The 13,095-nt window shown below is 40.2% G+C and overlaps 1 protein-coding gene across 5 annotated transcripts in view; it reads left to right on the forward strand.

The window, feature by feature from the left end:
- Positions 1 to 13,095, forward strand: part of LOC108696670 (protein phosphatase 1 regulatory subunit 12C) — a 58,757-nt gene that overhangs the window by 22,276 nt on the left and 23,386 nt on the right. For all 5 annotated transcript variants that reach the window (XM_041569500.1, XM_018226231.2, XM_018226230.2 and 2 more), the window contains exons 2-5: positions 5,518 to 5,648; positions 8,045 to 8,163; positions 9,843 to 10,002; positions 10,089 to 10,233. In XM_041569500.1, the coding sequence (XP_041425434.1) occupies positions 5,518 to 5,648; positions 8,045 to 8,163; positions 9,843 to 10,002; positions 10,089 to 10,233 (555 nt within the window). The remainder of the gene's footprint in view (positions 1 to 5,517; positions 5,649 to 8,044; positions 8,164 to 9,842; positions 10,003 to 10,088; positions 10,234 to 13,095) is intronic.

A 13,095-nucleotide genomic window follows, 5' to 3' on the forward strand; every position in this document is an offset into this window, starting at 1 on the left:
AATAGCTAGTTTAAATGTAATTTCTAGTAAAAGCTATATCTGTCTGGCTGTTTATCAGCCCTCCTGGCCCTGACTCCTGAAACAATGTTGCAAGCCAACTGATAAAAACTCATTAAAAGATCTCTTATATTGTTTCACAGTCACACCCAGAGGACAGAAAGGGATAAACAAACACCACCTTGACTTCAATTACTTTTACATATAATGATAAAATGTATATTTTTTTGATACTTTTTATTACTCTTATTTCTATTCAGGCCTCCCCTATTCACATTCCAGTCTCTTATTCAAATCAATGCATGGTTGCTATGGTAATTTGGGCCCTAGCAACCACATTGCTGAAATTGCAAACTGGAGAGCTGCTGAATAAAAAGCTAAATAACTCAAAACCCCTAAAAGTTGAACAACCCCTTTAAAGGAGAATTCAACCCGTAATAAAAAAAATCCTACCCGGGCTAATGCCCCAAATGTTTCGGAAATTTCCGTGACTTTCGGCGCATGTGCAGTTGTTCGGGACAAGAAATTTACTCCAACTGCGCATGCGGTGAAAATACCATCAATACATTAAGATTATCGAAGAAGAAGATGGCTGCAGTGAACTCCGAGGCCAGAATCTGCACTGAGGGGTGAGTAAAAAATTAGGGGCATTTGCCCGGGGCGGCAGGCTGGGGGGGGAGGAGGGCAGGGGGGAGGGTTTTTTAATTACGGTTGAATTCCCCTTTAATCTGCTGATTCGGGTCCTTTAGACCGATTCAGTAGCTTATCTGCCAGTGTATGGGGCCCTCCGATGTGTTTTGAAAAAAACATGTTTTCCCCATGACAGTATCCCTTTAATAAAGACTTAGCGATTTAAAAGTTTAATTTGTCTTTGTGGGTTTTTTTCGTTTTATACTAAGGAATTAGAAAAAAAATTTACTGGTCCTTTAAAGGAGAATGAAAGGCAAATGTAACCCGCTGTCCCCTGAATAGTTCTCCTATGGTAAAGGAAGATCGCTAGATTTTCAGCTCACCAATTTGTAGAATGAAGTGGGTATTGATATATCATATTTGCAGCCCATGTTCCTTAATGCCGCCGCCATCTTGAATATGGTATTCCTGCTTCAGTTCCCTCGCTAGTGCACATTCACAAATAATGCCGCCCCCCTCACCGTAAAGTGTAAATGTATCCTTTAAGGCACAAAATATATCATTCTCGCCCGTCGCTGTGCACCGCTTGAGCAATGTTGATTTCCTGTGGCTCTCCTGAATGAATGAACGATTGGTGTGATTGAGAATATATATAAATATGACTATTTGATTCTGGCTGGGGGTGTATTAAGGTCAGGATTGATGCGCATGCAAAGTAACAATTAGCACTCCAATGAAGAAGGGAGGAAAGCTTCATATTTTAAGCATGTGCAGAGACCAAATGTCTCCTGTTGCGATTCAAGGCTGCCTTGAATGAATGAATGACACCAGGGACATTGGATTTAAATTAGAAATCAAAAGTTGGTAAATGCTTCCGTTCGTTCTCTGTATCATAGGTTCCTCAAACAGAGTTAAGAGTCGCCACACTCCTCAATCTTCACAAGTAGCAATATAATACTCTGGAGAACCTTTACAACAAACAAGTTTGAAGTGGCTAGTGTTAGAAGAGGTTAAAATGCCGAATAGAGGTGGAGATAGAAAGAGATTGTTGCTACAAAGTGAAGAAAAATGGATAGACCTGCTGAATACTTTTAGAACCACATGGTTTAAATGACACAGAGTTTTAAATGTCTCTACAGGAAATTAACTTTGATACATTAAAAACCTTTTCATAAAACAACAGGTAGGGAACCACCACCTGCAACATTGTATATACTTTATCTATACCAAACATGCAATGTGATAACTGCCTTGAGGAACTAGTGTGACATTGGATTTACTATGGGCTGTGAGTGATTACAAACTACACTTTTTGAATAAGATTTATTTTTTATGAACCTTTCATTGTCCTTTAAACAGGTGACACACGGCTTAAATTAACTTGCAGTTTGTGATAGATTGTCCTAGAATACTTCTTTAAACAATTCCTTTTTTAATTTGTAATGTTGCTGCTTAATGTTTTGCCTTTTTTCAAAAGTATACTATGTGCCCTGTGTAGCAGTTAATAACTATATGGTATAACTGTTGGCTTTGCTTATGTGAATCAGCTGCATCTTGAATTGTCATTAGTCAATGATGCTGCATGCAATTCCTATTACCTTCCCACCTCTGCTTTTTCCATGACATCACTCTTTGGCTGATACGGATCTATATTGCCCACTAGTCTTCCAGCCATTCATTTTACCATTTTCCCTTTTTAATACTGGGGAAAACTCACGGCATTTAAATCATTCCCCTATAGAGCATTTCTCTCCCCGCGTTTTCATAGTTGAACTACACAACTAAACACCATTGCTTGGAGGATAATGGGCCATCTGTGAATGCTGGGATATTTGTGGGAGGAAGGAGGAGCACATGTTGTACTTCAATGAGAGGAAATCACTGATCTAGAGGGATACATATGCTTGATATTCATTTTCCAAAGCAATGTCATCTCTGCATAAAAGACGGGGAGGCACATTTATCAAGGGTCGACTTTTTTTTTTTTTAAACTCCCATAAACATAAAACATAAAATTCGACCAATTGAAATTTATTAATAAAATTGAATTTTCTCCGCTCGGACAAATTGAATCGACCCGAAAACTGAAATCGAACTAGTTTCGAATTAGAAAAACTCGAATCGAAACTAATTGAACTAATGAATGTCAGGAAGGCTGCAAACATCACCAAATTGATCCCTGGACCTCTCCCATTGACTTATACAGCAATTTGGCAGGTTTCAGGTGGCAAATTGTCGAATTTGAGTTCTTAAGGGCTCTTACACATGAGCGTTTTTACCTGCGCTCCCCTGCGTTCCGTTTTTCGGCGTTCAGCCGCAGGGGAGCGCAGGAATAGATGCATTTATTTATTTCAAATGGGGCTGTACTCACACAGGCGCATGTAGGCGCCGAACGCAGGTTGAGACGCAACATGCTGCATTTTTCCTGCGTTCGGCGCCTACATGCGCCTGTGTGAGTACAGCCCCATTTGAAATAATTAAATGCGTCTATTCCTGCGCTCCCCTGCGGCTGAACGCTGAAAAACGGAACGCAGGGGAGCGCAGGTAAAAACGCTCATGTGTAAGAGCCCTAAAGGGCCAGAGTATGAAAAAAGTAGGGATGCACCGAATCCACTATTTTGGATTTGGCCGAACCCCCGAATCCTTCGTGAAAGTTTCGGCCGAATACCAAACCGAACCCTAATTCACATATGCAAATTAGGGGTGAGAAGGGGAAAATATTTCTTACTTGTTTCTTGACAAAAAGTCGCGCGATTTCCCTCCTGCCCCTAATTTGCATATGCAAATTAGGGTTTGGGTTCGGCCAGGCACAAGGATTCGCCCGAATCCTGCTGAAAAAGGCCGAATCCTGGATTCGGTGCATCCCTAGAAAAAAATCTCAAAATTCTAATTCAAATTGAAACTAGAATCGAGTTTGGATAATTCACAATTTGAATTTGAGAGTGTTGACCAAAACAAAATGTTAAAATTTGAGTTCAAATTCGAATTTTCACTTCCACCCCTAATAAATTTGCCCCGTAGTCTGTAATTATTGAAAGAGCTGACCAATTAGATGGAGTCCTTATGCGGCTGATCTCTGGTCAGTACTGTATTGTGCTCACAAATAGCAGAGCATAACATTATTTTACTAATACTGGGTTATAAATTGTGATATGGTCCATCATATAGAAAGCAGAGGACAACTAGCAAGTTAGGAGAAACAAATAAGAATTCTTATTAGTGCCAGTAAGGGTAAGGAATTACACTTCCCCATGCAAACACAAATGTGTCTAACAAGTATATGTTTTTTTCAGTAAAGAGTTTTATTTGGTTAAAAAGGAAGTGGTGCAACAACAGACAGTATTGGCTTTAACAACATTTAAGTGAAACCCTTTAAAAAATGTCCTTATATGAATAGAAGCTCCACATGGCTTCAAATATGTCAAGTATATATAGTTATTAAACCAAATGCAAAATAAAGGACACTATACTGAAAATCCATTCTGCATTCATTCATATATTCTGTCATATATAAATGCTGAGCCCTGGAGTAACCCAATCCTAACCGAACATTTTGGCCTCCACTTGCATCTGATACATTAGCATACACTATTGGGCATATTTTAATGCAACAGCTGCAAATCTGCAGGTGGCTGAAATTTTGCTAGAAGAATGGGGGAAACAGTTTTAAAATTAAGTTTAAAACTGCACTTGTGGCTGCATTTGTAGATGACCATTATGGAGTTTAAACTCTCATTGATCTTGGGGTGGCTTATATCCCCTTTAAAGTGTAAGCTTAGAAACAAAGTTGCATATACTGCCAGGCAGGCAAGTCAGAAAAGGTGTAAATAGTGCAAGCTGTAGAATTCTTTACATAGCTGTAATGTGTGGGCAAGTTCCCACCCAGCCGGAAATCTATGTAAAAGTGAAAATAGGCCCCCACTGTATAAGGCACTGAGGAGGGCGAGCCCATCTTTATCACTAAGCAATATGCAACGCTCTTACATATAGATATTCTGATTACTTGCCAGTCATTCTCTATTCGTTCAGAGGAGTCTAGTCACTTTATATAAGGGCTTCCAGCCAAGTTACCCTGTTATTTATAATTAGGAAAAAATACAGTACTTAATAGAGAACTAAAGTCTATCTAAATAAGTAGTCTACAAATGTTGTACATTATGTTTTGGGCTTGTGTACCAGCCCAAGGCAACCACAATCCTTTAACAGAGAAGAGCTGTGCCTTTGTAGATTGCCCAGTAGCTCTGCACCTTCTTTTCTGCTGATTCACTGCACATGCTCTGTGCTGCTGTCACTTACTGAGCTTAGGGACCCACTCACAATATACAGTACACATAGAATAGAAATGTCACAATATAAGGCTGATTAGTAATTAATACAGATAATTACTACATGTCAGCACAGAAACCAGTGTAATTAGCATCAGAATTTAATAATCAGCCCTGTAGCATCAGCTTATATTGCAGACTAACCTCATTTTCTGCTGGATAATTAGTAGTAGCTTCTCAACAGCTATTTTGAATACCGAACCAAATCCTAATTTGCATATGCAAATTAGGGGCAAGAAAGGAAAAAGTGGAAAAAATTCTTCTTTTGTGATTTCCCTACCCACCCCTAATTTACATATGCAAATTAGGATTCGGGTTTGGTTAGGCACAAGGATTTGGCCGAATCCTGATAAAAAAGGCTGAATCCCGAACCGAATCCTGGATTCGGTGCATCCCTAATTTATTATAGACTTTTCCTGTAAGCAGAACCACATAAAGAAAAGTTTCTTATGAGCTGAATAATGCCTAGGAGCATTGTTTCTGAGCTGAAAAGTATTTGTATTTACCATCATTAGTGAATTTAACTTAATTTGACCTAATTGTTACTGTTTTGCTTTTTTTCTAGGCATGTATTGATGAAAACCTGGAGGTGGTAGAATTTCTTGTAAATCACAGAGCCAATGTGAACCAAGCAGATAATGAGGGGTGGACTCCTTTACACGTGGCGGCCTCCTGTGGCTACATGGAGATTGCAGAGTAAGTCAGTTCAAGGGACAAGGGAAGGGCAAAATGTGTGTATAATTTATATAGCTCCTCTGTACACTGCACTTTTTTTTTACAATACAAAGTACAAACACTGCATTAAATAAATATAAAGAGTTAAAAAAGATTTAAGTACAAATGATTAAGTAAGAGACATAGGAAGGAGGTCCAGCCATAGTAGACTGAAAATTACAAATGTAATATCCGCTTCATCAAACTGAAATAAGAAACTTTCTAAATACAATAAATTTGATTGGGTTTGCGCCAGTCGTAGCATTTTCCTTGGTGGCCGAAAAGTTAAATTTTAGTCTCGTCCTACCAGAGTACCTTCCTCCATACATTTGGGGAGTCGCCTACGTGCCTTTTGGCAAACTCAAAACGTGCCTTCTTATTTTTAACTTTAACTAATGGCTTTTATCTGGCCACTCTTTCATAAAGCCCAGCTCTATGGAGTGTATGGCTTATTGTGGTCCTATGGACAGATACTCCAGTCTCTGCTGTGGAACTCTGCAACTCCTTCAGGGTTACCTTTGGTCTCTGTGCTGCCTCTCTGATTAATGCCCTCCTTGCCCGGTCTTTGAGTTTTGGTGGGCAGCCCTCTCTTGGCAGGTTTGTTGTGGTACCATGTCAGAAAAGGTGTGTTTATACTGACAGATCATGTGACACTTAGATTGCACACAGGTGGACTTCATTTCACTAATTATGTGACTTTTAAAGGTAATTGGTTGCGCCAGTATTTTTTAAGGCCTTAGTGGCAAAGGGGGTGGTGAATACATATGCACATGCGTATTTTCAGTTTTTGTTTTTTTAATTCTTTATTTATATATATATATATAGATATAGATATATAGATATATATTTATTTCTCATTTCACCAACTTAGGCTATTTTATGCAGATCCATCACATAAAATAAGATTAAGAAACATTTAAATTATAGGTTGGAATTTAACATAATAGGTAAGAAGCCAAGGAGGTGTATATAGTTAGATCACATAACAAAGGCTGAATCCACTCTGCAAACGTTACATTAAACCATTTATTCAACTTTAGTTTCGGGTAGGCCAGTTGGGTTGTGGTGATTTAGTTCTGAAATAGTGATGTGTGCAGGGTACACAGACTTGACTGGATTAAACAGGAGGCACCTGCTGCCACATCTGACACACTTTTGCACCTGCATAGAGTCTGTTATTAGTCGCATTTAGCCAACTTCCTCAGGAAACTCTAATGGGGTTGTCTGCTAGATAGAGACTGTAAATTTCACAAATACCTAGTTGACTATTACAAAGCAAAAAAATAAAAAATAAACTTACTGTAATTTAGTTTAACAGTTGGGGATGGTTATACTATGTTTACCTGTTTGGACTCCATGGTACTGTAAAATATAGGCATAGGGTTGTTTTCATTTTGAATGAGAACTTCAGCACAACCCATTTCTATAGTATTTCTCCCTTCATTTTCACTAGGTTTAATTTGGTCGCTGCCTCTGTACTTTCCACTGAATGGAACCGGACAAGCTTGTAGACATTTTTATAAACTGTAATGATAAACATCAACTTCAGAGGGGCAGTATATCTCCCTGTTTAACATTAGTTCAATCAATAATAAGGATGCACCGAATCCACTATTTTGGATTCTGCCGAACCCCTGAATCCTTTGCAAAAGATTCAGCCGAATACTGAACTGAATCCTAATTTGCATATGCAAATTAGGGGTGGGAAGGGGGAATCATTTTTTACTTGCTCGTTTTGTGACAAAAAGTAAATTTCTCTCCCCCGGCCCAAATTTGCATATGCATATTAGGATTCGGCCGGGCAGAAGGATTCGGCCGAATCCTGCTGAAAAAGGCTGAATCCCGGACCGAATCCTGGATTCGGTGCATCCCTAATTAATAAGGCTTGTGCTGCACATAGTTTTTGTTTCAAGTAAGAAACTTGTATAGTTTTTGTTAGTTCTTGAACAGGGCAAATTGTTAAAGTAAAAGTAAAGTTACTTCCTGTTTATATGATCACAATCAAAACATATCATCAGTCCACTGAAAACTGCTTCATATCTAAAAGTCTAAGGGCCAGGGCACACGCTGCTATTTTGGGAGATTAGTCGCCCAGCAAGTATTCGATTCTTCGACTAATCTCCCTGAACTGCCGTAACCGGTGGCGAGAATGTAAATCACTTCGGCTTTCAAAAGTCACCAGAAGTTTCCTCATACATTACACATGTGGAGTGCAGTGCTGGTAATTTCTAGTTCTGCTGGCCTCGACCCACATATCGTCAGACCAAGAGAACAAATTTACCCATGTTAATGAAAGTGAATGTGTTGGTTGTTTACTAATGCTATAATTTAAAACATGCATAAACATCCATTAACTGTGGCCTGTGTGCCCTTTATAGGTATCTCCTGAAACATTCTGCCAATATTGCTGCTGTAAATAGTGATGGGGATGTCCCGCTTGATATTGCTGAAGATGACTGTATGGAGACACTGCTGCGTGCTGAAATTGCAAAAGGAGGTAATATGTTTGTCACTTTTGTACAGTAACAACTTGGAGTTATGTTTATCCAGAAGCACCAGAGTACAGCCAGCCAGACAGACCTACCAGTACCCAAATGGGCTTGAAGCATTATATTACCAAGTATATATTCAAAATCTACCTACAGCCATCTATCACCATTCATGCACCTCAGCAGCTTAAAGGGGTGGTTCACCTTTAAGTTAACTTTTAGAATGATATAGAATAGCCAGTTCTAAGCAACTTTTTAACTGGTCTTTACCGTTTATTTTTCATAGTTTATTAATGATTTGCCTTCTTCTTCTTCAGCTTTAAAATGAGGGTAACTGCCCCCCATCAAAAAAACGAATGCTCTGTAAGGCTACAGAAGTATTGTTAGTGTTACTTTTTATTAGTCACGTTTTTATTGAAGCCCTTTCCTATCCATATTCCAGTCTCTTATTCAAATCAATGTATGGTTGCTAGGGTAATTTGGACCCTAGCAATCAGAATGCTGAAATTGCAAACTGCAGATCTGCTGAATAGTTATGTGTGGATCAAGTTTCCCTCAACCTACTCGACCCTAACCTGCCCCCAACCCAACCCCAAGCTGGCCTGGCCCAATACCCGTGCCTGCCCCACGGTGATGACAACGTTATATTCAGGGAACGTAAGTCGGCAATGTGCGACCTGATGATTTTTTGCTGTAGCCAGCCTGAACCAAATTGTTTCAGAATATCACTCTCTGTAGTGATGTGCAGCTCCAGATTTTATGGACCTGCCCCTGACTTGGCTTGGCTCCTCCATTTAAAGACCCGCGTCTGCCCCACCTTGCAGTGATGTCATGAAAGGGGCAGGTCAGGCACTAATCTATAGGTGGAGGAGCTGGAAGCCAAAAGTGTTAGGTCGTGGACGGGGGGAGGGAAGGGGAAGGAACCGCCCAACCCGAACCCGCCCTTGACCTAAAGAGACTTGATATGGCAGCCGGCCTGAACCCATGGGTTTCAGGCTGGCCGGCTCATCACTAACTCTCTGCATCATACTAAAAGGTAACTCAAAGGTGAACAACCCCTTTAAAGGAGAACTAAACCCCCCGCTATAATCAAAAATCCCCATCTCCTTCCGTCCATTGGCCCCCCTCAGTGCTTTCTCCCTCCTTAGTAACTCAGTTGAAAAAGTATCCCTGACATGTACCTTGGTATATTCATGCTGAGTAGCGCAGCGGAGCTCTTCTTGCCATCTTCTGTATCTTCGGACACTCTTCTTTCGGCAGTCTTCGGAGCTTTCCGCGCAGTATACACGAATACCAGAATGGTCCCAACTGCGCATGTGCGAAAAAGCTCCGTGCCGACACTCATTTCCGCGAGGAACCAGAAGATATCGCCGGAGAGCTCCGCTGCACTACTCTGCATGAATATGCCAAGGTACATGACCAGGATAATTTTTCCACTGAGTTACTAAGAAGGGAGAAAGCAGTGAGGGGGACCAATGGACTGAAGGGGATGGGTATTTTTGATTAACAGGGGTTTAGTTCTCCTTTAAAATAGGATTTCTTCTCAGCAGTTAGGAGATGTTGTTGAGTTAGTTCTCCCATCATTCACACATACTTGTATCAATTAGAAGAAATAAGGTACAGGTTTCATTTGTAGTGGGATGGCCCTGAAATACGCACTACTTAACAATTTTCTGCTTGCTGCAAGGTGTTGACATTGACGCTGCAAAGAGGGAAGAAGAAGAAGTAATGTTGCGGGATGCTCGGCAGTGGTTAAACGCAGGAAAGATTGAAGACATCAGGCATTCAAAGACCGGGGCAAGCGCCTTGCATGTTGCTGCAGCTAAAGGCTATATAGAGGTCATGAGGTAATGTTGGTGGCAATATGGTGGCATATCTGTCTCAGTGTCTGCTGAATACGTTTTGAAGGCATTTGTTCCCTTTCTCTGACCAGGCTTCTGCTCCAGGCTAATTATGACCCAAATGTACGAGATAAAGATGGCTGGACACCTCTCCACGCTGCAGCTCATTGGGGAGTGGAAGAAGGCTGCCGACTTCTTGTGGAACATTTTTGTGACATGAACGCGCTCAATACTGTGGTATGATAAAATAATTTTCAATAGAATATACTTATTCTGCTAAAAAACATTGGCATTGGCCACAATCAGTGATTACATTTGAGGAAGGGACTTGCACAGGGGTAAATGTAAGATTTAGCTCTTGGATAGTGGTATGCTTAGTAAGTTCTGCCATATTATATTTAATTTGTACTGCAATAAATTAACATTACCAATTAACATTCATTCCTCATAATTTGCCAGAAAATCAATTGCCTTAATATAAAATGGTAATTGTGTATAATCACAATAACTGTTCATCACCCAATAATGATAGCACATGTGCCAGAAGTCAAGCACTTCTCCTTAATATGTTGAGAAGTGATACAAGAACAATCCAGCCATGGGAAGCACATAGGGTTTTGCTTTTAGGGCAGAAAAACAAAAAGTTGTTTCAGGTGTTTTGCCTGCCATGTTATTTACTCATATCATCCTCATCAGATAGGTATCTTTGCAGGTGCCTGACCAGAAACGTATTGCACTATTCTTACCTTAAGGGCTCTTACAGACGAACGTTTTTACCTGCGCTCCCCTGCGTTCCGTTTTTCTGCGTTCTGCCGCAGGGGAGCGCAGGGATAGGCACATTACATTTTTTCCAATGGGGCTGTACTCACACAGGCGTGTGTAGGTGCCGAACGCAGGAAAAATGCAGCATGTTGCGTCTCAATCTGCGTTCGGCGCCTACACGCGCCTGTGTGAGTACAGCCCCATTGGAAAAAAATGTAATGTGTCTATTCCTGCGCTCCCCTGTGGCTGAACGCAGAAAAACGGAACGCAGGGGAGCGCAGGTAAAAACGCTCGCCTGTAAGAGCAGAAAAAAGAGCCTTTTGATTCTCATTGTTAGCATCAGAGGCAATGTTTAGCATTTTCATATTGCATGTTTGGACAAGAAAAACAAACTCCCTGTAGTCTGTTGCTCTTATATAATTGGAAGAAGAGGCAAAGACCAACAAAATCACGTTTTGCAATATAAATTCTGTTTCCTTTGGTGAAACATTATTACACCTCTAGCTTTAATACCAATGAGAAAATGATCATGTTTAGCACATTATAATACAGCTCACTAAACATCTAATATTACAAGATTGGTGAGATCTCCCTTTTGCTCAGGGTTGTTTCCCATTTGTTTGGAGCACATTTCTGAAGCCGGTTTAAGTCATTAATTCTATTTAAAGTAAAGGAGATGGCTTTATCTTATGTATTAAAGGATCAGTAACCAAAATTTTAAAAGAAAAAATCGTTGGTGTACTGTGAAAAAAACCCACCAACACACATAAAAATTTAAAATCGCAAAGTCTTTATTTAGAAATAACTTACCGAATCTCTGCTTGCGCTCCTCTTCAGAAAAGGCGATCAGGTGATCCATCGTGCGGTGCTCGATTTCTCCTCCCTGCCTTCCTTATAGGAGGGCCAGGGAGGAGAAATTGAGCGCAACACGATGGATCGTCGACCTGTCGCCTTTTCTGAAGAGGAGCACAAGCGGAGATTTGGTAAGTTATTTCTAAATAAAGACTTTATGATTTTAAAGTTTAATATGTGTTGGTGTGGTTTTTTTTCATAGTACACATGTATTTTTTTTTTTAAATGTTGATGTTACTGGTCCTTTAAGATTCTGTCAAAACCCAAATCTACCACAGCCCATAAGCAGTGAAGATGCCTTAAAAGATGTCCCAATTTCTTTTCTCTTGATTCACAGCTCTACCTCTGGGCTGCACCAATGGTAGAACAGAAGCCTATGAATCCTATGACCCTCTAAGATCAGCAACCCAGAGCACACTGAACAAGTCACTGACACTCAAAAGATGACCTGGCCGGTGGCTGCGGGGGGCAGGAGGTATAGGGGCTCAATGAGGCCCTCATTAAAGGAACAGTAAAACCAAAAAATGAAAGTGTTTTAAAGTGAAAATGGTTTTAAGGGGTAAATTTATCAAAGAGTGAAGTTCTGCCACTAGAGTGAAATTCTGCAGCTCTCCATTCATTTCTATGGGATTTTGAAAGGCGTATTTATCAATGGGTGAAAGTGAAATGTCACCCTTTGATAAATACGCCTTTAAAAATCCCATAGAAATGAATGGGAAGTGGCGGAATTTCACTCTAGTGGCGGAACTTCACTATTCACTTCACTCTTTGATAAATATACCCCTATGTGTTGCCCTGCACTGGTGAACCTGATTTGTTTGCAGAAACACTACTATAATTCATATAAACAAGCTGCTGTGTAGCAATGGGGGAAATTGAAAAAGGCTATATATAATAGTGGATAACCGATAACACCATTATGTTCTACAGAGCTTATCTGCTGTGTAACCTGAGCCTTTTCTCCTTTGAATGGCTGCCCCCATTGCTATACAGCAGCTTATTTATATAAACAATAGTAGTGTTTCTGAATCCAACACAGCAGTTTAACCAGTGCAGGGCAACAATGCATTATATTTTTTTATTACTTTAAAACACTTTTTTTTTTGATGGTACTGTTCCTTTAATTTACAGTTTCAGTAAAAATTGGCAAAACAGGTCAACCTCTAGACATTTGGGGCCTGAAAATTAATTTGCTGCGTGACCCTGTAATATCTAATTCCAATACAAATTTCGGCAGCACTCCGGTACAGTGAAAAATAATCTATTTGTGCAAATAAATAAATCATTTTTCACTGTACCAGAGTGCTGCTGAAATTTGTATTGGAAGTGGAACTGGACCTGAGTCACAACCGGCATCCGACACTACAACAAGCGGTGAGATTGATTGTGTAGCACTACTCTCTGTGTTTGTGAATAGCCCTGTAATATCTAGTTACGCCACTGCCTGGCAGGTTCAAAAGATGGCGAGCTCCTGTGTACACTTTT

This window comes from Xenopus laevis, chromosome 7L (assembly GCF_017654675.1).
Source record: "Xenopus laevis strain J_2021 chromosome 7L, Xenopus_laevis_v10.1, whole genome shotgun sequence".
Taxonomy (NCBI): domain Eukaryota; kingdom Metazoa; phylum Chordata; class Amphibia; order Anura; family Pipidae; genus Xenopus; species Xenopus laevis.